The following is a 25,354-nucleotide window of genomic DNA, read 5'->3' as shown; positions in this document are numbered from 1 at the left end:
TTAATTTTTTTTTAGATTTATATATGTCGTGATGAGTTTAAATATATATACATAATAATAAATTACCTCAAAATCATGTTTTTTTTATTTTTTTTATTTTTTATTATTCTATGATAATAAAACTAGTTTGACAGTAAAGAAGTTCCGTTATCTGTGGTTAAATGCAATAACGGTACATTAGCGCGAACGTAAAATCTTGAATCTCCTGTTTTTTTTATTTGCTTTTCATCCCAACTGTTGCATTTCATTCATAAAAAGTGCATTGTGATTTTCTTCTTTAGTTTCTTATTTTTTTATTAATATTCAATTATATTTTTATTCATCTCTATTCGAATAGTATAAAATTTGAGGATAAGGAATCATTTCTAAGGTAAGTGCAAAATTTGTTGATTTATTTTTATTATTCAGAAATTATTGATAGAAACCTAAGATGCACAAATTAATATATTCGCAAATAGCTCCCAATTTTCGTACAAAATAATTTTTACAATAGTCGAATATTTCTTATAAGGCAAGCATCGTAAGGTATTCTTTGTTGCATGGTACATTGCTAACTTAACCTATTATTGCTCCCGCATTCTTTTTCTCATAAGATTTTGAGGAACAAGCTTACATTCAATATTCAGTCCACATTATCCTTTGAAGTTGAACGAGTTCAATATTTGAAAATATGAATACAAAAATAAGCACAATTGTTACGTTTTTGAATAATAAGCTTTTTTAGCTTGTAAATATATAATCTTTTATTATTGGTATTTTTAAATTTCAAACGAACACCTCCAAGAGCCGAGGATCACATTTCTAAAATTATATGGACGGTAAAAGTACTTACTCAAAGAGTCAAAGTCAAATTTATAGGCACAAAGCATCTATAAAATATTTTGCCAGATCAATTCATCTATTATATAATTTGCATTTCATGGTTTTTCTTCACCATCTTTGAAAGATTTAGGTAAAAAATGTTGACTAATTTGAAACAAAGATAGCGATACTTAAAGCAGACTAGACCTAACTTTTCAAGTTATTGCTGCCTGAAATTCAAATGGAAAAATAACTATACAAATTTTATTTCAATTTGATTGAATGGTGTTGCTGTTTCTAAAGAATTTACGTTAAGTCAGTATGAAGTTCCAATCTTAATTTATCATGCTTGTTATTGGATTGAATCTCATGATTTTCGAAAGTAAGATCCACAGTATTGAAGTCATCACACATAAAATCACACCTCCCCAACCAAGGTCTAAGGACCAAGAGGTGGTGAATATTCTTGCCCCCAATAGTTCAGACACTCCTTTTCCACCCATGGGACTAACTACCCCATCCACCATGCTTTCGGACTCGTCCAGTCTAGGCTTGTTTTGAAGTCTCTTAAAATGTATTATTGTAAGAGAAAAGAGAGCGAACGATGCTGAAACACATTCGAAATATCAGTTGAAATTATCTAGTGTATAAAATATGGACAGCTTATTTTCTATTAGAATATGATCCATAAAGGATCAATATTCGTCTATTCTATCTTATTTTAATACCTGCTAATAGATACATAACCCCTGTTACTAAAACAGCACTAATTTGGTGTTGAAAAACTCCAAATGCTCCTACCAAAGCTGCACTTCCAAGCACAATTAGGCATACTAGAGCACAAGATATAGATAAGTTTTGCATTCCTGTAAATGAAATTACTTATTGGGTGTTCATCGTCCCTTGGAATTTACCTACTATGTTGCCAGTCTGCCCTTGGCTCGTAACCTCTCATTCCGTCCAATCCGCCTGATAAATAATTCACACATTGGATGACTGGTGGAAATCCTATCTCTCCAAGCAATTCTATCTCTTCACCTGGAATTTTTTCGTCATAAGGATAGATCATATGTATGAATTTCAAATGAATTTGTTTCATTAATAATATACCTAATTTGCAATATGTTTTAGAGTTGGATACTAATGTCAACCGTAATGATGAGATCTTGTGAAATCGAGAGAAGAATTCAGTGTTCTACTAGCTATATGGGCCGAGTTTATAACAGAAGCTATGAACCTATATTATTTCTAAAATTACAGTTGCCTTATTAAAATTCAGTACCTAATTTCTTCATTTTGTTACATTAATTTCTTTCATCTAAGTTACTTGAAAATTATTGATTCATTTGATAATAATTGGAATGTCTCTTTCAAAATCCTTGTCTCTATTATGCTTTCGACCTTTTTTCATGTGTTTATTTCTACTTATTTCTTACTTGTCAAACTAACACACAATGTCCATATGCCACCATGCATGGGAACTAAGAATGCTATTATCTTATTCTTGCCATCATTTGTCATGATTTTCGCAACTTTTCCATCTAAATACCATTGGATTCTGACTGTTGAATTAGATAAATCTTCCAGAGCATATCTGTCCCATGACACCTCTTCCAAATGGTCAGTCATTATAGCCCCGCAAAGCATTGCAGTGGCGCATGTAGTAAGTAAAAGGGTGCCCAATAGAAAGAAAACACTGCAAAAAAGACATTGATTATATTATTATTTCAGTATTCGATTGATAGAAAAAAATTGGAGTGAATTTTCAAGAAAGTTTCTCTTGCAGCCAATATTTACCTATTTTGAGATATTTAGATTTTTCATTAATTGAAGATTCTTTGGAAAAACCTAATAACTTCGAAATGAATGAATTTATTTGAATGAGATTTTGAAAGAGAATTCTAGAAGAACTGAGGTAAGTACTGAATTTTTAATTATGATTGAGAACTCTACAGGTGTTCAAAATATGTTCCTGTTGACGACTCCAAATGGCAGACCTTATATTTTATTTTCACTGTTGGTAGAGCATTTTTGGAAATTAATAAAATTTGCTACTAATGAAAAGTATGATACAGGGTGCGCCCTTTGAAATAAGCTCAATATAAACATTTGAATAAGTCAATAATGAGTCATCCCATGTTGAAGAGAGAGTTCTCAATGATTATCAAAAAGTCGGTACTTATCTCAGTTCTTCTAGTACTTATTCACTTTCAAAATCTCATTCAAATAATTCCTTCATTTCAAAGTTATTATGTTTTCCAAAGTCACCTGAATGTATGGAAAATAATTACCGGTTAGTTTCAAATGTTAGTATTGTTTTTTGTAGACCTTTATGCCCTTAATAAGAAAAGCTGAACATTGGACTGGTTCCCAAGTTATATGGTCAAAGTAGACATGGCGATAAAAGCTACAAATTGATTATAACCATAAATTTTACATATTTGAAGAGTTTTTTCGCTATTTTGTAGCTAAAAAGGCTATTTTTCATTGATCGCTGGGGTTTTTTGATTTTTATGTCGTCTTTTCTTATGATCTTCAAGTTTTAAAAAATTTTAAAAAAGGAACGAAGTAACCCATTTCAATTTTGTAGCCGAAGATACTGGCTAACTCCCGCTTTAGAGCAAGCAAGAATGCTGTTATTATTTTTGCTTTTATTAATATTCCAATGAAAATAGCGCAATAATAAACTCATACTAAAATAGTTTTTTTATATACAATGCTGAAGGCATTGATATTTTTCCAAAAGTTCAAAATCCAAAAACGAGCCATGAGTTGGCGAGTTTTGAATGAACGAGTGGTAGAATGAGCCTTCTGTACGAGTATGATACATTGTTTTCACTAATTAACTGGTTTTTTATTGAAATTAATGAAATATTTCCATAAATATCGTTTAGTGATCTTTGCATTGAAAAATGTGGGTTATCACAACAGTTTTGAGTATCACAAATTTGACAGAAAATAAATAAATAAGTGGCAGGAGAGTGACGAGTACCAACATATAATAATAAAAACCATGAAATTTGTGCGAAACGCTGATATTCTCGCACGATTATGTTTTAGAAAATGTAGCAGAATGAACGGATTAGCCACAGAAATAGAGATTAAAACATTTTATGATCAAAACTGCAAAGCAGACACGTTTAGTCATGTAACTCATAAGTAATGACTATAAAATACCGCTAAAAAATTATAAAACCTTAGCGATGAAGAATAACCCTTTTAGCTGATGTCCTTGGAATCATACAGCCAGGGGTCTCTATTGACATGAGAGTGCCGTTATACCATAAAGCCACAGGTAATAAAGTAACTCTACTATGGGTACCGGGGCATTGTGATATTGAAGAGAACGAAAAAGCCGATGTAGTTGCAAAAGGGCATCAAGGTCGACACCTGTTGGTCCTGAACCCTTCTGTGGGCTTGGAAAATGCCGATATAAGGCAGCGGTCCAACAATGGGAGTGGGACAATAGAAAAACCATCTGGAGGAATACTCCGGGCCTTGCTCAGGCAAAAAAATTTGTGGTGCTTTCACCGACCATTGCCAGGAAGCTCTTGAAGCTACCATGAGCTGAGCTTCGGGTTATGGTGGGACTGCTGACAGGAAAATGTCGATGCAAATAAAGGGTGTTTTTTTTTAAACTATAGAACTTCAAATTGCAATAAAACAACAATGTATTATTCGATTGACATGAATTTTATTTATCCCCAAGATAATCTTGTGGCATTACATTTTAAATATGATTTCTGGCATATGACCGCCACGGCTAGCTCGGATGTAGTCCAATCTGGACATCCAATTTTCGATGACTTTTTCCAACATTTGTGGCCGTATATCGGCAATAACACGGCGAATGTTGTCTTCCAAATGGTCAAGGGTTTGTGGCTTATCCGCATAGACCAATGACTTTACATAGCCCCTCAGAAAGTAGTCTAGCGGTGTTAAACCACAAGATCTTGGAGGCCAATTCACAGGTCCAAAACGTGAAATTCGGCGGTCACCAAACGTGTCTTTCAATTAATCGATTGTGGTACGAGCGTGACATGTTGCGCCGTCTTGTTGGAACCACAGCTCCTGGACATCATGGTTGTTCAATTCAGGAATGAAAAAGTTAGTAATCATGGCTCTATACCGATTACCATTGAGTGTAACGTTCTGGCCATCATCGTTTTTGAAGAAGTACGGACCAATGATTCCACCAGCCCATAAAGCGCACCAAACAGTCAGTTTTTCTGGATGTAACGGTGTTTCGACATACACTTGAAGATTAGCTTCACTCCAAATGCGCCAGTTTTGTTTGTTGACGTAGCCATTCAACCAGAAGTGCGCTTCATCGCTAATGGACGTAGTGCGCGATACGTATTCCGCACAGAACCATTATTTTCGAAATAAAATTGCACTATTTGCAAGCGTTGTTCAGGCGTGAGTCTATTCATGATGAATTGTCAAATCAAACTGAGAATAAATCACTTGACAGCTGTTAAATCGGTCGCCATCTTGAACAGTAATGCCAACTTAAAGTTATATACCTCGAAGAAAAACACCCTATATGAATAAGTACTAAGTAGCGTTAAGAACAAATGATCAATTTGGTCGCAGTTCCCGGAAGGCTAACAGGGCCGTAACGATCCCGATTCAGTAAAATAATTATAACTCTTTTAGCTGTAAAGTAGCGAGAAAACTATTCGAATATGTGCCCTGGTTCAAAAGTAATGATAACATTACATTTGTAACTTTTGCCGCTATGTCTGCCCCTATAACTGGAACCAGCGTTGACCAGAGTCTTCTGACCAGCTAGCTTTTCTTATTAAGGACATAAAGATATGCAACAAACAATACAAACATTTTAAATTAACTGGTAACCATTTATCATTCTTGATACACGCAATGTTTGTAATTTTCGAATATCTAAAATTCTCAAGAATTCTCTTCTAACCTGGGATGAACACTGCAGTTCCACCTCCCATCCTCGTCTTGCTCGGATCCCTCCATGAAGGGGTCGCAATCGACGATTAGGAGGTCGTAATCGTGGCCACGCTTCAGCTTGAAGCTTTTTTTACCAATTTTTTCCAGAAATTTCGACGTCCTGATTTTGACTTTTAACAAATTTCGCTCGATTTACACCACTAAAAAAAATTATTCGACAAGCTTATTGTGCGGTGTGCTGTATGCGTAGTTTGTTCGTATATAATGCTTTTTTGATTCCTTGTTTGTTTGTCGATGATTGAACCATTATTTATATGTAGGTGTCTTTAAATTCGTGATGAAGTAGTTGGCTAGTGTTGAAAGTGGCTTCTTAGGAGAGGGTCGAAGTTCCTCTGTAATACATCTGCAAAAAATTGGTAATGCTTGAGAACTGTTCAAAATTAAAAAAAAATTATTAGAGCATTCCTGAATTGTAAATAGTTACAATATTGCTACGTTACGAGGGCTTCTATTTATGTATTGAGAATTGGCAACACTCATATTGACTGCGTAAAATTCAACATTTTTCTTGTTATAAGTACTAATATCGTTTTGACTTTCGAGTAATTTTTGTTGTTCACAGTAAATTGAAAATTTCATCTCTGCCAAAATGGATTTAACTCGTGAAAATTTTCGAGCTATGAATATTATGACTTTCGAAGTGGTCTAACAGAAAAATGCATCTATCAACTAAATTCAACTTTTGGGCATGAGGAACCATTCAAAGCCACTGTACCGGGTTTTTCACCATAATTTGACCCCCCCTTTAACTTTGTTACTAAAAGAGGTACAAAAAAATGTTTTCTACAAAAGTTTAATGAAATCGACTATTGTTTTTTAAAATGATTTCACAAAACGAAATATATACATAGTGAGCAACATATTGTATGCAACTTCATTTTTTCAAATGGAACACCCTGTATATTTTTCTAGCTCTTTTTCCCCTGATTTCGAATATATAACATATGTTTGGTTTATCTCTATTATTATGAGTACCACAGAGTTTCAAATTTTAAGAACCACCTGACATGCACAGTAATCAGTTTTCAAGTGGTAGGCTGCGATAACTCAAAATGCCCTTTTTTGAGTTGGCAACGATATGGCATACGTTTTTCACTATAAATAAGAATTGGATGATTTGGATGCAACTCCATATATTCTCTCCTTGTAGCTTTCATATTTTTATTGTTCTTCACATAAAATGAAAATATTTCGAATTTTTCCGCTTCTGTGTAGTGCATATTCGATTAATAGTTTCATTCAATGTCAAACGTATGTCATATATCGTTGCCAACGAGATAACTCAAAAAAGGGCATTTTGTTTTATCGAATCCTTCCACTTGAAAACTGATTACTTAGCTTGCCAAGTGTTTCTTAAAATTTGAAACTCTGTGTACTCAGAATAAGAGAGATAGGCCAAACATATGTTATATATTCGAAATCAGGGGAAAAAGAGCTAGTCAAATATAAGAAAATATACAGGGTGTTCCATTTGAAAAAATGAAGTTGCAATCAATATGTTGCCCACTCTGTATATATTTCTTTTTGTGAAATCATTTTGAAAAACACTAGTCGATTTCGTGAAACTTTTGTTGAAAACATTTTTTTGTACCTCTTTTAGTAACGAAGTTAAAGGGGGGGTCAAATTAAGGTGAAAAATCCGGTATATCGCTGGTACACTGAATTCAAACTTGGACGTAGTTCGGTCTCAGACGAAGTTAAAGGTCGTCCAAAATCAGTCGTTGTGCCGAAAAATATTGAAGCTGTGCGAAAACTAATTGGACAAGATCGTCATGTGACATATCAGGAAATCGAGAGATGTTTAAGAATTAGTATGACTAGCATACATAGGATTTTGCAAGAACATTCGTGGGTTCGGTAGCCCGGTGCAAGTTGGATTCCACATTTGTTGAATGATGCTAAAAAAATTGCTAGTGTCAAGATTTTGTAAAAGGCCGTGTTTATTAGTTGAACTTCAAGTTCGAACTTACTGGCATTAATCTCGTGCCTTCTGTCTATCAATTAATAGTAAAATCGTTCCTTAAATAATCTTATTTATGAAAATAAGCCAATTTCTTCAACGACAACGTACTAATTTGAATTACAATTTTTTTGTTTGGATTCCGAACATTGACAGGAGAACTAAAATGGCGGTTTGTGACGTCATCACTAATAGAGCGTATTGAGAGAAACAAACCCAAAACGACGAATCACCTTGCATCATGACAATGCGGGCTCTCACTCATCAAGTGCAACGAATGAGTATTATGACACCCAAAAAATGAAATTAATGGGTCATCCGCCTTACAGAGCCGACTTGGCACCGAGTGACTTCTTCCTCTTCCCAGAAATTAAAAATAAACTTCGTGGACAACAATTTTCATCGACCGAAGATGAGGTTGAGGCCTTCAAAACGCATGTTTTAGAACTATCATCTCCTGACTGGAAAAAATGTTTCGATTGATGGTTCAATCGCATGCAAAAGTGTATAGATCATAAAGGCGATTATTTTGGGAAGCAGTAACAATATTTTGCATCAAAATCGCTTGTTCATTTTTGTATTCTCAATACATAAATAGTAACCCTCGTATAATCTTAATTAAAGGATCTGAAGTCCTTGAATTCATTTATATCAACTATTCACTAAAATAATTATGTATGGGGTGTCCCAAATTCATGGTCTAGTGATGGGATCTCAGAATCTTTTTAATCTAGAAAAAATGAATGGCACATTCACGGGCTTGATTTTTTTAGAAACATTAATTTGGTGAAAACCGCAATCTCTTAAATTCAACTGTTTTCAAGCTATAGGTAAGAGAAAATTGGGAAAAGGCGGAAATTATTATTGGTGCTTTAAATATGAAACCGGCACTTTTTTCCAGAAGAATCCATTGGTGTAATGTTTTGTTTTCTATTGCAATTAATGTTTAAATTGTAATACAAACTTCTTTTTTCAAATGTAAATTTTTGTAACGAATAAAATCGCTTTTTTTCCATTTTCATTAATATATGAGATGATTTATTCATTTACAAATCTATAAATCTTTCACAAAGAAAAAGGGAAATTATTGTCATAAAATTCTCATTCTTTACACCACATATTCCTCGATGGAATGGGGTTCCATATCTACTAATAAGTTATGAATTTTTTCTTGAAAATCTTCAATTTACTCAATAACTTTATTTAATTCGATAGATGATTAAACAATTTCATAGAGGTATAATAAGCTCCCTTTCTCTTTTAGAAAATCAATGTATGGGGTAATTATAGTTCGAATAAATTTCTCATCAAACCAAAAATTCATCAAAAGATTCAGTTTTACACGACAAATCAACCAAATGCTTATATATGATAATCTGTGATAAGCCTATCTTCAAAGAATCAAAATATTCGGTGGCCACCAAGGTCTCAGGTTTTGACACCGTTAGATTTTATCTACATTTTCAAATTGATGTTTTTTATATGTGATCAAAGGAAAAATTGTAACGGTGTTAATTCCGGAGACCTTGGTGGCTACCGAATATTTTAATTATCTGAAGTTCACAGATTATCATATATAGGAAATTGGTGAAACTGAAATTTTCGATGAATTTTACAGTTTTATAAGAAATTTATATATCATGTTATATATTTTTGAAAGGGGAATAAAGCGATTTTATTTGTTAAATAGATTTTTATAGCTTACATTAAAAAAATTTGTATTATAACTTCAAAACTAATTATTGCCATAAAAAACAAAATGATGAAACCATTGTTTGGTGCCTGTAAAATGTTTTTTTTTTCATGTTTATAGCACCAGTAATGAAGGATTTATGAGAACTTTTCATTTCATTTATTTTCCAATTTTCTTTTATAGTTTCAAAAATTTAGCCCGAAAATGTGCCATTCATTTTTTCTAGGTTAAAGGGATTCTGAGATCCCTTCACTAGACGAAGAATTTGGGACACTTGATACGTTAACTATATTATGTGTACTCTTCTTATTTTTCTCTACGGCTTCCGAAATCTGTCAAACTGTTTCCTGCAATCTGCCTTTGTTTTTGTTGTCGAATTCTCTAGAACTCTCACGAATATACCTGGAACTACCCCTCGCATTTTTTTTTGATATTTCCTTTCCGCACCAGGTACAAATGTACTTCAAGGGCGTAGATCTTTTTTTTTTTCTTGGAGGGGTAATCGAAAAAAAAAATTTTACGACAACGTTTACTCATATCTGTAATGTGAGAAAGAAAGGTTTGATACCGAAGTTTGAACCATTTTTTTTAATTACCGATTCGATTGTTCTATCCTTATACGGGGTGTTCCTAAATTGGAGGTACAAAGAAAAAAAAGAGATTCCTTGAATAATTTTAAGAATAAAATGTCCTAAACATGGGCCCGCAAATGCTTTGTTTTCGAGATACAGGGAGTTTCTTGTAGCCATACTTCTTTGTGATGCTTATAACAGTTTATCGAATCTTTATTAATCTTGTCAGATTGGGTAAATGAGTACCAAAACTTATAATTAATTTAATTCATCACAGCTTACTGGATCTTATAATAATTTGGGTTTTCCTGAGGATTACTGAAGAATTGTTTGACAAGAAACCAAAAAGTGTAGTATTGGACCACAGTTTTTTTTACATTTTTCTAAACTACCAGTGGTTCACCAAAAAAAATTCTGGTGGAAAGAAGCGAACGCCCTACCAGAAAAAATATCACCCTGTGAATTCAAAATTGAGATATCACATGAAAACTTCAATCTGGAATATCTATACCAAATTTAAATTAAATATTTTGTGAAGGGAAGGTGCTATGAGAAAAAAAAACTTGGATATCTGTACCTCGAAAACAAATCTTTTGCGGACCCATGTCATAAGACTTTATTCCTTAAAATGATCCGAGGAATCTGTGATTTTCGTTTGTGCCTCCAATTTCGAAACACCCTTTATAGTCAATTCAGAACTGATGTCTCCACAAATAAATTGCAATTTTGATGAAACATTAAATTGTAAAACACAGTACACGCAATTTTTCGATGCGGATAACTCAGTTCAGTTCTGCATCGTCAAAATATTGTGACGAAAACACTGGGTAAGTGTATACCGATGACGAATGCAAAAATCACGGATGACAAAACAAGGGGAACGCCGACAAAGCAAGTAGATAAAGGAAAAAATAAATCTCGGACATGGACGTGCTCGTAGTGTAATAAAAGTAACCATCTTGAAAGCGATAATAAACTCATAAACCTCAAAAGGGTCCGATATTTTGCTGCCGTGTCGATTTTAAAGAAAAGTAAAAAGAATATTGGTTCACATTATGGAAAAAATTTCGTTTTTCGACTTTGAGAGAATTCTGAAATTTTATATTTTGGAAATCTTGGGTACCCCCCTCTTCTACGCCTTTGATATACTTAAGGGCCTTAAGTTAAGGCTGTTCGTTAATTGTAGCGAACCGCCTTAAGTACACATGTACCTGAGTACCTGGCGTGACATCGAAACACCAAGAAGAATACGATAACACACAGGGTGTATACACAGTGTCCCACATAAAAGACATTTGCCGAATATTTCCGTTGAGTTGGTTGAGAGACACATAACTTCAGTTTTAAATTATTGTATTTATGAATATCTTGAAAATGTTCTTTTCGTCGTTCATTTGGTGTAAAATCAACCGTAAGATGAGTTTTTCATGATCGAATTCTTGATAATTTCCAATGTTGCAGAATGTTGGACAAAGACATTGTTACTATTTACTATTTTTGTTTGAAAAATTGATAAAAACGAGTTACGTGTATTGATAAAACGCTGTTTTTTATGGGAAAAATATTGTGCAGTCAAAGTAATAGATTGATGGGTGTTATTCAGTCTCTGTTCCATCGACAAAAACTGTTATGAAATGCCCCAAGAAATTTGGCTCTGATGAAAAGAAATAGCAGAAGTTTAATGAAGCATATTTCTTAATCGATTATGAATCTTTATACAGAAAAGGTTTCAAAAAGTTTAAGGAGCTTTGTAGTACATGAATCATTTTTAAAGGTGACTATGTTAAAGAATAAAATCGATTTTTTTAAGAAAGAAAGTGTTAACTGATTAGGCCAGGGACTTATCGAGAGAATTTTTATAAAGGGTATTCCACCATTGACGCCACGCTCTAAGCTCTAAAATTAAAAAAAGAATTTTCGACACAGTACCTATCGTCAGGCATCATTAGGACTACATTCTCAAATTGTTTGGAAATACACAGGGTGTACCAAGTAATTGTGAATGATCAAACATATGGTTTTTCATATGAAATAACCTCTTTTTCAATTGAATTTTCAGTTAGCATGAAATAAATTAAGGATAATATGCTCAAAACGTTCTCGAATTAGTTCGATTTGCCATAAATTGGAGGTTTTATGAAAAAACCTAATGTTTACACAAAAAAATAAATTTATTGAAATCAGATTATGAAAGTCAATAATAGGAGAACGGAGGTAAGTTCTGCCTTTTTGAAAATTATTGAGAACTACTGGATGTTGTAAATGAGACGATTTATTGATGACTAAACGTTAATATCGGGATTATTCCAAATGGAACACCCTGTATTTTATATTTCTATAAGGTAGCAAATTTTATTATCTGAAAAATTATCTACCTAATGTAAAAATAAAATATATGGTGTCCCACTTGAAATGAGCCCAATATTAACGTTTGAATAAGTCATCAATGAATCACAAAGTAGTCCTCTCAATGATTTACAAAAAGTCAGTACTCGCCTCCTTTCTTATAGATTTCACTTTCAGAATCTCATTTGAATAAATTCATTATCTTTGGTGTCGTTAGATTTTCCCTAAGACCCTTCAATTTGGGAAAAATCTAAATATATCGAAAACGGTAAGCTTTCAGCATATAAATCTTTGAACAAACTTGGGTTCAAGAAACAACAACCACAATAACAACAACGCTATTTATTGGCCAAAGGCCAATTGGCCATCGACAGTATTAGTTCTGCAGCTAGGTGATTGGGTTCATTCATTCCATGCAATCTGAAAATTATTAATAAAAAACAAGATATTTCATAAGAAAAACATGTTAGTTCATTTAGATTTTTTTTGTGTACCCTGTCTATTTTCAGACAATTTGAAAATGTGTCTTGAAAAATTCGAAAAATTTCAGCGTGTATAGTCCATTGGTCCAGTGATTTTCATTTTCAAATGTTTGATTTATACCAAAGAAAACGAATGTAACATGACCAAACTTTCGAGCTTTTACAGCTACAGTACAAGAAATGAGGGATTATTGTGTATACCAAAATATAATACTTCTAGATTCGAATTTTCACCAATGTATCAGTGTATAAACATTTTTAATCACTTACCTAAATCTTTGCGTAGTCTCAAGTTGAATGAATTTAAAAAACAATTAAGATTAGGTTAGTCAGTATATTAATACCACACAAGTGTGAGCGAGAGATCTATTTCTTTAGTCAGTATATGTTATTATTCTGTTCCTGAATATTTTTCTGATTTTTGTGAATAATTTTCTATTTTGAATTTTTTTTCCTGTGACTTATCCTATACATTTTTGTCTGACTGGATAAATATAGTATTATTATTATTAATATTATACCGAATAATAATTTGAACTGACAAGAGTATAATCGTTGAAATAAAACCAGCATGAATAACGACAAAAGAACGTTACAAGTTGCACAACTCATCGTCCCACATTACTCACCCTAAAAATCTGCATTTTCATATCGTTCCTTCGTTCGAATTCCAGCAATACGTGCATCTCTAAAAATTCCGTTGATTGCGATAAAAGTACGTTGGAAAAGGACCTCGTCGATTAGCTTTTCTCGTACATTTTCCGCCTCGGCACACGCTGTTTTCCGTATGGCGAAAGAGTTGAATGAGCTATTCTCGTGTTTATCTATCCTACCACCCTCCGATAACCCGCAACGAGTGCACGAACCTTGCCCCAGTTGAGCAAGGGTTGAGGGTTATTGTCTGGCGCGTTGCGTGGGGGTTCTCGCTGCTGGTCCTCCATTGCCGGATTTCCTCGGGAATCCCGTTTTTTTAGGATTTCCCTCACGGGCCTCACGTGGTCGGTGGAGGTTTACGATTTGCGTAAGCCTGTATTTTTTTCGTGAACACAAAATGCCAGGCGCATCATAATTCCAACAGTAAGCGGAATTTTGAAAAAAAAATGGAATCTTGTGCTTGTACCAATACCAAATTCGTTTTCTTATGAGGGTATCTCGGAATCCCTTAGAGCTAGAAAAAACTGAATGGCACATTTTTGGGCAAGATTGGTGAGAGAATTAATTTGGTGGAAACCGCAACCTCATAAATTCAATTGTTTTCAAGCAATAGGGATTGGAAAATGACGTGAAAGTTCTCATAACTTCTTCATTACTGGCGCTTTTAAACATGGAAACAAAATATATATACATAAATTTATATTTTTATGTGAAAATTCATGAAGAAATAAAAATTGACGTTTCTTCCTGAGGCCATATGAAACATATCACCCGGTATATTTTCTTCATATTTAGCAAATATGTTCCTAATTGAGAGCCCAAACGTATCATGCAATAACCGCCTTGAAAATCTAGGACCGGGTTAACAAAAAATTATGAATCGTTTGAATCCTCGTAACAACACCCTGTACATCGGAATTTTGAAAATCTGTTTTGATATTCGGAAACACCACTAGAAACTAAACTAAGACGTGTACTTCAAATTTTCGCGCAGACAGTTTTTCTGCACAAATTTTCAACGTAAAAGTGAAGTTTTTAAGAACTTGGATATCTGAAAGTGGTTTGAAGTGACTTTTAACAATGAACATGAAAATATTGAATCCATAATTATTTCAACTTTCAACATTACTGTATAATTCATTTTCACATTGGTTTTCTTTTTTATAGCTGTATACTATTTCAGTTTCTATTTATTGAGAATTGAGTTGCATTAGGTTGATATCGTATATTTTGAAACAATTATGAACAAAAAAATATAATAACAAAATAATTAATCTGAATTATTCTAAACAACAATGGTCTTCTGTCAAAGTGATGGTCAACCTACTTGATTGAATACGAAATTTTATGATTATTCGTAGTATTGAAAAGCTCTGCTGAAAGAAACAATAGACTTCATACACGAAAGAGGACTATGATCTCAATAACTAACTCATAGATTAATCACTAAAAGTTACTTTATCTACTCCTATTGAATTATAAACTCATTATTCAACTGCTTTTGAGCAATTAATAGTATCTATTAACAAACAGCGTGATTTATAATAACTCACTGCTATAACTCACTATTATAAATCGGAAAATATGGATCTGTGCTTCTATACTTCTCTGCTTCTATTCGATTGGCCGAAAGGGAACATTCCATTATTGTTATTGAGGGGAGGAATGTCCGAGGGAATGTCACTTTTGACGTTTTCAAATTAAGTTGATATCTAATTATTGTGAATGTTTTACTGAAAACGATTAATTCAGATAGTGAAGATGAAATATTATAAAGGTATACATTTCCAAAAGACAAACAGCTAATGTTACCATACAGAATTAATTGCCCGAAAAAATATAAAGGAGTTTGAAAAAATTTTCAAGATTGGTATAGCAGTAAGATCATTAAGTCATCGTTTACAGGGAATATTTTTTGGTATATTTTAATGCATTTTTATAGGCAATAATTAAGGTTTTTCAATAAATTTCTATGTCTGTACTCTGTACTGGATTCGAGCTAGCCGAAGCTAGTTCGATTGTGATTGGTAGCACTAAGTTTCCATCTCTCTTGTTCGGGATCGAGCACATTATGTTTATTTCCCGTTCCTGCTGTCTTTATTCTAAGTGTGTATTTTTTCTTAGTATTTATTGATATAGTCGTAGATAAAGTATAGTATTCAACTTGCGGTAATGGTCATAACTCACTTGATGAATTACAGCACTCGCCTGCGGCTCGTGCTGCAAACATCATCTGCGTGAGTTATGACTTACATTACCGCTCGTTGAATAATATACTATTAAACCACTTCCAGCAAACCAAATTCTTAAAAAATTCACGTTTTCGTTGAAAATTTGTGCAGTAATGAGAAACGACGAGAGACTGAGAGAGTAACTCAAAAATAAAAACTGAAATGGTATACAGCTATAAAAAGGAAAACTAATGTAAAAATGAATTACAAAGTAATCTTGAAATGTTTTTGATAATTCATTGTTAAAAGTCACTTCAAACCACTTTCAGGTATCCAAGTTCTTAAAAACTTCACTTTTACGTTGAAAATTTGTGCAGTAAAACTGCCTGCGCGAAAATTTGAAGTTCACGTCTCAGTTAAGTTTTTAGTGGTGTTTCCGAATATTAAAACAGATTTTCAAAATTCCGATGTACAGTGGTGTTGTTTCCAGGATTCAAACGATTCATAATTTTTTGTTAACCCGGACCTGGATTTTCAAGGCGGCTATGGCATGATACGTTTGGGCTCTGAATTAGGAACATATTTGCCAAATATGAAGAAAATATACCGGGTGGTTCGTTTGATATGGCCTCAGAAAGAAACGGGCAAAATTCATAAAACACCCTGTATCTCGGCTACGAAGACAGTAAGACCCAATAAATGGGGTATCTCCAGAACCGCCTTGGTGCCACCTATGCACCTGTGAAGTATTTCCGTTTCCCAATGAAACACCCTGTATCATGCACATATTTATTTTTCAATAAAAAATTAATCTAATTCTTCTTTTCCATTCCGAAAAATGTAATAAATTAGGACGCAATGGTATTCTTTGAAATGAATCATAGTGAAAACCTTATTTCCAAGTTATTCTTGAGCGACGCACGCCGCTTCGACTCTTCACATCACTAACTTGTCCTAAATGCTCAAATTTACCACCAGTTTCACTGTTTTTGGTCGAAAAGGTTCTTCACGACGAAGATTATTTTTTAGTACTGCGATTTCGAATTTTTCATCATTTTTGTAGTTTCAATGCTTTGTTAAAGCGTGTATCGCTCCATTTTTAGTAATGGCGTAGTTTTTACTTGTCAAATGCCAAGAAATGTCAGCTACGGAATATCCAAAATGACACCTCATCAGTCATCATTGGAAAAGATGAGTGGCAAGCGTTTCATGCCCAAACAATCCTTTAAATTGGTACTAATTGATTCGAACGCCACACAATAATGAAATTTGGAACATATAAGATGATATTCAAAGCAATATTTTCACCGCAAAACTCGAATTTATGTATAACGATTAAGAGGGATTACCACCACGTGGCTTTCCGCACATTAGTCAAACATAAGGACCTATTTATTTCAACTCTGGTGCTCCTGCGATGACCAAACTTTGTACATCCACTTTATCTTCTTCTTTACGAATCATTTAAGTAGAGGGCAGCACTGTACGACGGTCCATTATTTTTTCACAATTATAGTTTTACCTCTTTTGCAATTATTTTTTGTAGGTTTTTCCACGAATATTTTAAAAATATATCAGTGCTTTTTGAATTCAACATATCATCAATTTTTTTGCGAAAACGAAAAAACGCTCTTTTTTTTCTTTCGCGAATTAAAAATATTGTCATTCTACAATGTAGATTATTGCTTAAAGGAATTATGTGAAAACCCCTTGAAATCGGTGGTTCTAAGAGGAAAAATCTATAATATTTCCTCTTAAGTTTCTACATAGTGTCATTTGCCACATCTTTTTTTTAATTAATTGAGAAGATATGCTGCAATAAAAAAATACTAGCACCTAGTCTAAATTTTGAAGTATTTCAACCGAATTAGTGCCCTATCGGAAGAGCTATGGGAGAACTGAAAAAATATAATCGATTATTCTCATTTCTAGTTTTTCGTGACAAGATTTTTGATGAAACGTGACAACTCCGCTAAGCCAACACATCGAAGTCGATACGTTCCGCTCAACTAATAATCATTAAAAATGTTTACATTGAAGAGTGATTTGAATATTTTCTGTGTTTTGAAAAGTGCCGAGTTTTGAAGTACCGCATTGTTGGTACGGTACGTTGTTTTAAGTTATTCGTTTTTTTGTAATTATTAGGGACTGTTTTTAACCAATTCTGAACCACATTTGTGGAAAATTCGTCATATTCAACCTGAAAAATGATTTATTTGCGATTTATGCAAATTAAAATGATGACAGAAATGTATGAACCCCAACTAAAACATACAGAGTCTTTATGAATTAATTTGACATTGTTGTGGCCTTTGAAATAATTTATATTGTATAATGTTACTTTGATAATAGGCATCTTACATGTTCTCCTTTATTCCAAATATAATAAAAACAACAATAAGCACATTTTAACTAACAACAAAATAGGAAAATAACATTCAATTTAAATCCCATAATAACATTATAGGATAAATATATTTTGGAATGAAAAAGAAAACAAGTGTTCCACAGGTAGTCTATTGAATAAATCGAACCCCTTGGAAAATATAGGATTCATTGCAGCAGCATTACATGTTTCTCTAATGTAGATTACTAGTACTCTTATTTCTTGTTGGATAGGCATTCAGCTTCCATCCATAGTATGGCGACGAAGTGCCATGTAAGAACTTGAAAATAAACAACATTGTCATGTAAACCAAGGTTATGGATTGCATTCAACATGCCTATGATAGGTGTAAGTCTATCACATTTTAGGATGATTCGCATTCCCTTATTCTGCATCTTCTGCAGAAGAAACTATAATAATAATAATAATAATGAGGCTGAACAATTACATTTAAATAATCATTTATAATTATCTTATATTTGTTGTCGTTTGCATTTCATTGAATGCAATAGTTTTTATCTGTTTAAAAATATTCTTTTCTCTAATTTCTTTTCTATATTTTAACTTGGAGTGTTAGTGAATAATTTTTTTTTTTAATATTTTCTTATGCTTATTATTTTTTTTTTTCATTCTTAATTTTGATTGTGTTTGTATGAAATTGAGGGTAGAATTTGATTCAGAATTATTAGCAAAATTATGTTCTTTGTTTCTTTGACGTTTAAGTAAGACTATTTTTCAATTATCTCTCAAAGTTCTTTGACTTCAAAATTGTTTTCTTTTTTTTAGATGGCTGACGTAAACATTGATCTCGACACCAAAGACAGCAAGCAACTTTTTAATCAAGGGGTAAAAGCCTACGTTCTTAAGGACTACAAAAATGCAGTTGATGCTTTAGGCAAGGCAACAGAAATCATGGTGGCTGAACTTGGGGACGACTTGCACGATTCTCTTGGCGAAACCTACCTGTACTATGGAAAGGCCTTATTGGAAGTATACAGACAGGAATCTGATCCTATTGGGAATTTACCTAAAGTAAATTAGATCTTGATATTGTTTTCATTTTATAGTTTTGAAGATAAGCAATTCCTTGTTCAAAAATAATGAGCTGAATTTTCAACAAAAATATAATAATATAACAATTGTTTCACCGCATAAGAAGAGCTTATCGAAAAAAAAGTTGCTTCAACTCTAGCATACCTTATTTTAATGACGAGTGTAGTGTTTTTTCATCTATTTACATTAATGTTGCTGCGTATCTTGCAAAAGAGTTAATTCGTAAAGTATACTTCGAAACAATTAACAATCTGAGATTTTCCATTGAAAATAACAAAGATAATGCAATGCTATTCATTTGAAAAAATTTGGTCATGAATTTAACAATTATTTCTACATCTTCTATTCTGAATATAAATGTGTAAAACTTTTATATTGCCTCAAGATAAAACTGTGTAATTCCCAAAATATTCTTTTTAAATGAACAAATAAATGTAAATTCATCCCCTTTTACTCGATGAAGTCAAAGTATGCTAAATACCTGAACAATGTCTAATATATTGAAATTTTGTAGAATTTAATTTCCTTACAATGACTCAACCACTTTCTTGCAGACGATTGATACCTCCACCACCGAAGAACAAGAACCAGAAGAAGATGAAGAAGCAGAGAATCAGGAAAACGAGGAAATGGACGAATCTAAAGATAATGATGGTGAGGAAGCAGCAAACGGAGACGATACCAAAGAAAATGCCGACGGCGAGGAAGAGATGGAGGAAGAGGAGGAAGATTGCCTGAAAGTTGATGAAGCCAATAAAAGTGGTGCTGGCGCTGCAAATGAAAGTTTTTTGGAATTAGGTATTGAATCTTTCTATATCACTGAAATTTGATAGTGTATAGTGGAATAGAGCGGATACCAGATACAGATTTGCTCTAGCTGCTATAGTTTTTTTGATGATACAGGGTGATTTTTAAATTTTGTCATTTTGGAGCTTGATCGGTCAATAGCTCTTGTAAATTTTGGGTTAGGAGAATGATTCAAATTTGGACAGAATCGACAATCCTCTGTGCTTAAATTATTGACTCTACAGGCTGGTCCAAAATTGGTGAAACGAATTAAAACACCGTTTATCAAATGGGAATACCCAATTTATATATCATACTCATAACCTCCATGAAATTCTTATTTTCAAATACCCCTCTTGTTATAATTTATCTGTGGTTCATTTTGACGTAGACCACTTTTTTCGACAAATTCCGTGGATATAATTGTTCAAAATAGAGATCATATCTTGAACACCATTCAAAGAAAATTTTTTGATTTTTTTTATTCCGAAAGTTTCCACAACTTCTGCAGATTTACAGATCACTCTACAGGTGGTCCTAAGACGTAAAAACTTTTCGGGAAACCCATGAAAAATATCATACAATTATCTCGAACGATTTTCAAGATATGATCTCTAGTTCAAATCATTATAACCGTTCTAAAATATGTAAAAACTGCGACACTTTGAGCTATTTCAATATATTTTGTAATGGCCAGGATATAGTCGATATATGAAAATGGCAAAGTTTGAAAATCACCTTATAGCACAGAAATTATAAAAGAGTAAATCTGTTTGTGGTATCTTTGGTTTCATCAAAATGTAGCTCGCTATCGCGAAAACCCTCGATTTCTACCTACCTACTTACTCATAATCGAGAAATTCCTTGAAACCCATGAATGTTGAACACCCTGAAATATTTTTCTCTTAATTCTGTGGTAAATCCGTTCATTCTGTCATCCCGAGTAAAACATATCATGCGTGAATATCTAGATTCGCACAGTTTTCTCGGTTATATTCCATTATTTTATGGACGTATTCGGAAATCTCCTGTCACATTTATCTATGCTCTGTCAAATTGGTCATGAAAACAGTTCTGCCAACTAACATTTTTCAATGCAAAATTCACTAAACGATACTAATAGTAACTATTCTTTATTAGCCATCGACCGAAGTCCTTCAGCCTAACTAAACAATATATGTGAAAAATTCCATTAATGTCAATAAAAATTCAGTGAATTAGAGAAAATAACGTATAAAACTCGTACAGAAGACTGATTCTAAAACTTGTTCATTCAAAAGCGAACCATGAGTTGGCGAGTTTTTGAACTCTTGGGGAAAATCAATGCCTTCTAACACTAAACGATATTTATGGAAATACACACTGCGCAAAAGAATTAACGCACATTATGGAAATCTCAAATTAATTCTACAACTGAAGGTGTTCTCAATGATAATTATTTTTATCAGAATTATGCATGCATATGCTATCCACTTTCAACGTTTTTCTTCAATACAGATGTTTTTTCCCTGCAGGAATAAAAAAGATGAGATTATCAGATTTTGAATGTAATGGCTCCATTCTGAAATCAGTTGTTCTTGATCAATTCTAGTGATCAATAGTTTTTCTTTCGTTTGATTTTCTACACTCGATCGCTATGCAACGCGAAACACGCAATTTGACCCAAGAGGAATGTGCCCAAGCGGTAGTTTTGCGAGAAGAAGGGTGGACATACACAAGAATTGCATAGCGATCGAGTGTAGAAAATCAAACGAAAGAAAAACTATTGATCACTAGAATTGATCGAGAACAACTGATTTCAGAAGGGAGCCAATACATCAAAATCTGATAATCTCATCTTTTTTTATTCCTGCTGGGAAAAAACATCTGTATTGAAGAAAAACGTTGAAAGTGGATAACATATGCATGCATAATTCTGATGAAAATAATTATCATTGAGAACACCTTCAGTTGTAGAATAAATTTGAGATTTCCATAATGTGCGTTAATTCTTTCGCGCAGTGTATTTCATTAATTTCAATAAAAATTCAGTGAATTAGAGAAAATAATGTTCATTCTGATATTTGTTCATTAAAAAAATCGCCCTTACTAGCATCATTGTTTTCGAACGTTTCCCACTGTGTTTAACACATTCATTTGAAAAGGAAAATATGAAATTCAATTGAAGAAGTTACCAAGTTTATTAAAAATTGACATGGCGGTTTTTCATTTTGCAATTTTAATTTGTCCTTACAGACCCTAAGGAACCAGAGGAAGATGAAGAACCATCAGATTTACAAGTAGCCTGGGAAGTTCTGGAACTTGCGAAGAAAATTTTCACCAAGAGAACAGGCGATGAAGCCAAAAAATCTTTGGCTGATACCTTATCAGCATTGGGAGAGATTTCTTTAGAAAGTGAAAATTTCCTAGCAGCCATAAATGATTTCAAAACTGCCGTGGAAATACAAGTACTAATTTATCCAAAAGGTTCTAGAAAATTAGCAGAAACCTATTACAATTTGGCAATGTCTTATTCGAGTCATAGTGTGTACCGAGAAGCCATCACTAACTTCAAGAAATCTATTGAACATTTGGAGAAACGCATATGGTACCTAGAGGATAAAAACATAGAACGTGAGGAAATTCAAGAAATACAGAAATTAATTCCTGAAATATATGAAAAAATAAGGGACTTACAAGCATTCACTGATGAGGTATGTTGTGATCATTGTAAATGTTTAGATAAGTTAGCTATGTCCTTTCAAAAAGCTAAAGTAAGAGAAGTATTGAGAAAAACATATGAAACTTTAAGAGGAAATCCTGATAATGAGACGACAATTGCAAATTTTTTGAGTGGTAATTAATGAATTTTTACCTGATTTTAACGTTTCAGTATTATTACATTGGGTCTGATTTTTTGTGCCATTTTTTATGTTCATTATTTTACCATTTTTCACCTTATTTATTTGTTGTAGTTTTTTCAATAAATAAATATTTTTGTAGTTTTTTGTTTTTGATTTCCCATTTTTTATTAGTTTTTCGGAGCTCCATCTAGATCTAGGTATATGAATATGACATATGGTCCGATTTCCAGTTGAATGAGTAGTTATATTTTCTTGTCATTTCAGACATTAAAGAAATTGGAAGAATTAACAAAGCAACCAGAATTGGCTAGTAAAATCTTAGACAGTGCCAGTAGTAGTAGTAGTACTTCACAAAAAGCTACTGACATCACTCACTTGGTGAAACGAAAGAGAAAACCTGAAGAGAACGACGAAGAATCTAATCCATCTAAGAAATGTCCCCAGTAATACACGCTCTGATTTTATTTATTCTAATTTTGTTTTATTGTTTTTTTCTTAATTTCGATATAAATAGATATTTTTACTGAATAATGTTCATCTTTTACCTCTGGATTAATTTCAACTACCGCTTGAAAGCAATCCATTATAAACTAATTCTTGATTCGTATTCACATGGATGAAAGTTTTGGAAAAACATTAATATGAAACTTAACTAACATTACGATAGTGAAGAATCCGAAAATTAAACACAAAGATCTCAAACATAATCATTTATCTCAAATTGAAGTTTATTTTTATTTTAAATGTGAATTGAATTTCCAACAAGTGAAGACTGATTCAATCAAATACAATATTTTATTTTCGCTATTTTTATTTCTACGACAATTGTTTCGTCATACCATGACTTCTTCAGGTAAGTATTAATAGATACTGATTCAACAAATATTTAGGCTTGTCTTTAATAATAAAATTGCGTACTAAAGATTTAGTAGAGGGGACTGATGGAAGTTGACAATTTTTGGGATTCTCAAAAATTGTTGAGTAGAGGGGATCCGTTCAAGTCTATTTGTTCATTTGATAAAATTTGTTTTTTATATATATATTAATATTTTGAGTTTTTCAAAATTATGTTTTGTATCTTAAGAATATTCTGCATAGTGCTATTTTTTTCATTTGTAATGTAACATTAATCGTGCTCCTTAATTCTTGTCTGGAAAGATTTTCCTGTTTGGCCAACATATATGTATGGCCAAGTTCGTCAGGTAAACTTACATTCTTCTGATTTCTTCTTATTATATGTTATGTCATTATTTTTTTTCATTAATTTTCCTAATTAATTATCTGTTTTAAATTGAATATAATTTTGTTTCATCTTCAAATATCTAGCAACTCTCTGTGTTTTTTGTTCTATGTATGTTAAAGAAATATATATCTTTTCATTTGGGTTCTTGGATATACTGAATTCATTGATTTTATATACTGAGCTTTGTTTAAAAAATTTTGTTACAAGAAATTTTACACATTGAAAGTAAAAACTTGAGACCAAACTCATTAGAAATTATTGAAATAAAATAAAACGAAGTAATTTCCACTATGTTATTTAATTGTTTCGCCACACTGTGGCTTCATCAGGCTACATTTCAGAAATGTAGCCTGATGAAGCCACAGTGTGGCGAAACAATTGTTGCAAACAATTAAATAACATAGTGGAAATTACTTCGTTTTATTTTATTTATAATGAATTTCCGCCAAGTAAGGACCGAATCCATTAAATATTATTGAAATAAATAGATATCCAAATAACAACTAGTCTTGAACCGATCCCATCTATGGAACTTTTTTTTGAGAATCCCAAGAATCATCAACTCCCGTGGTCATCAATTCAAATACTGACCTTGTCCAAAGTAGGTATTTATTGAAGAGATCATAAATTATCGAATTTTCTTAACAAATACCATGTTTCACTACACAATTTTCCCTAAGAAATGGATTCTTGTTTTGATATACCTCGTTATAGGCAGTGGATATTGGAAAAGAATTGAAAAAATATAAAGAAAACGGAACTCTTGCAACTCCTGTGTATCTTCTGATGTTCATCGAATTTCACTACGATGCTAAGTAGAAAAGAAGATTGAGTAAGGCAGTCCACAATACCAGTTCTCAAAAATAAGTTCATCAAATCGTACACCGATGGTTCTAAAATCACGATGGGGACTGGCACCAAATGCTCAATATCGTTAGGCCTCTGTTCACGTGTCTGTCTGACAGAGATACTTTGTAATCGAAAGATGTATGGAAATGAACCCAACAGGCCAATTGAAAAGTCTCCGGTCTTCCATAGTAAAACGAATTTTTTGGCGATTTTATTATTCAACATATAGTTGCCTTCGAGGGCGATACAGCGATTATAATGATCTTTCAACTTTTCGATACCATTTTTATAGTACGATTTGTCTTTCGCTTCAAAATAGGCCTCAGTTTCATGGCGCTAAATTTCTTTCCACCTCTTTTGAGGACTGAGAACAGGAAAAAGCCGCTGGGAGCCATATCTGGCGAATATGGTGGATGCAGAAGCAATTCGAAGTCTAATTCATGCAATTTTGCCATTGTTTTCATTGATTTGTGACACGGCGCATTGTCTTGATGGAACAGCACCTTTTTTTCTTCAAATGGGGCCGTTTTTT

At 32.9% G+C, this 25,354-nt stretch overlaps 2 protein-coding genes across 3 annotated transcripts; one reads left to right on the top strand and one right to left on the bottom strand.

Annotated features, from left to right (window-relative positions):
- The first annotated feature begins 162 nt into the window (after positions 1-162).
- LOC123682285 (protein HGV2) lies at positions 163-23,257 on the top strand. Of its 2 annotated transcripts, none has more exons than XM_045620832.1 (5): positions 163-370; positions 18,835-19,080; positions 19,656-19,899; positions 22,123-22,580; positions 22,995-23,257. In XM_045620832.1, exons 2-5 carry the CDS (start codon positions 18,835-18,837, stop codon positions 23,175-23,177), a joined length of 1,131 nt encoding a protein of 376 aa, XP_045476788.1. In that variant the 5' UTR covers positions 163-370; the 3' UTR covers positions 23,178-23,257. The 2 variants fall into 2 exon arrangements, with proteins under 2 accessions (XP_045476788.1, XP_045476789.1); XM_045620833.1 differs by lacking the exon at positions 163-370 and adding an exon at positions 17,633-17,767.
- On the bottom strand, positions 372-13,798 carry LOC123682286. The gene is made up of 6 exons (XM_045620834.1): positions 13,467-13,798; positions 5,735-6,127; positions 2,238-2,497; positions 1,720-1,839; positions 1,530-1,667; positions 372-1,408 (listed from the first exon to the last, which is right to left on the bottom strand). Exons 2-6 carry the CDS (start codon positions 5,788-5,790, stop codon positions 1,137-1,139), a joined length of 846 nt encoding a protein of 281 aa, XP_045476790.1. The 5' UTR covers positions 5,791-6,127; positions 13,467-13,798; the 3' UTR covers positions 372-1,136.
- Positions 23,258-25,354: the final 2,097 nt, after the last annotated feature.

The sequence above is a fragment of the Harmonia axyridis genome, chromosome 6 (genome assembly GCF_914767665.1).
Source record: "Harmonia axyridis chromosome 6, icHarAxyr1.1, whole genome shotgun sequence".
Classification (NCBI taxonomy): Eukaryota; Metazoa; Arthropoda; class Insecta; order Coleoptera; family Coccinellidae; genus Harmonia; species Harmonia axyridis.
This window is presented reverse-complemented; position numbering and strand designations above follow the sequence as displayed.

What these genes read in the sequence shown, in the direction of transcription:
- LOC123682286 (XM_045620834.1), bottom strand. Translation starts at nt 5,790, where the DNA reads ATGGAGGGATCCGAGCAAGACGAGGATGGGAGGTGGAACTGCAGTGTT. An exon ending in AAGGGCAGACTGGCAACATA is followed by an intron (nt 1,668 to 1,719) that starts GTAGGTAAATTC and finishes TTTCATTTACAG; the next exon opens with GAATGCAAAACTTATCTATA. An exon ending in GGTTATGTATCTATTAGCAG is followed by an intron (nt 1,409 to 1,529) that starts GTATTAAAATAA and finishes AATGTGTTTCAG; the next exon opens with CATCGTTCGCTCTCTTTTCT.
- LOC123682285 (XM_045620832.1), top strand. Translation starts at nt 18,835, where the DNA reads ATGGCTGACGTAAACATTGATCTCGACACCAAAGACAGCAAGCAACTT. An exon ending in CTATTGGGAATTTACCTAAA is followed by an intron (nt 19,081 to 19,655) that starts GTAAATTAGATC and finishes ACTTTCTTGCAG; the next exon opens with ACGATTGATACCTCCACCAC. An exon ending in TGAAAGTTTTTTGGAATTAG is followed by an intron (nt 19,900 to 22,122) that starts GTATTGAATCTT and finishes TTGTCCTTACAG; the next exon opens with ACCCTAAGGAACCAGAGGAA.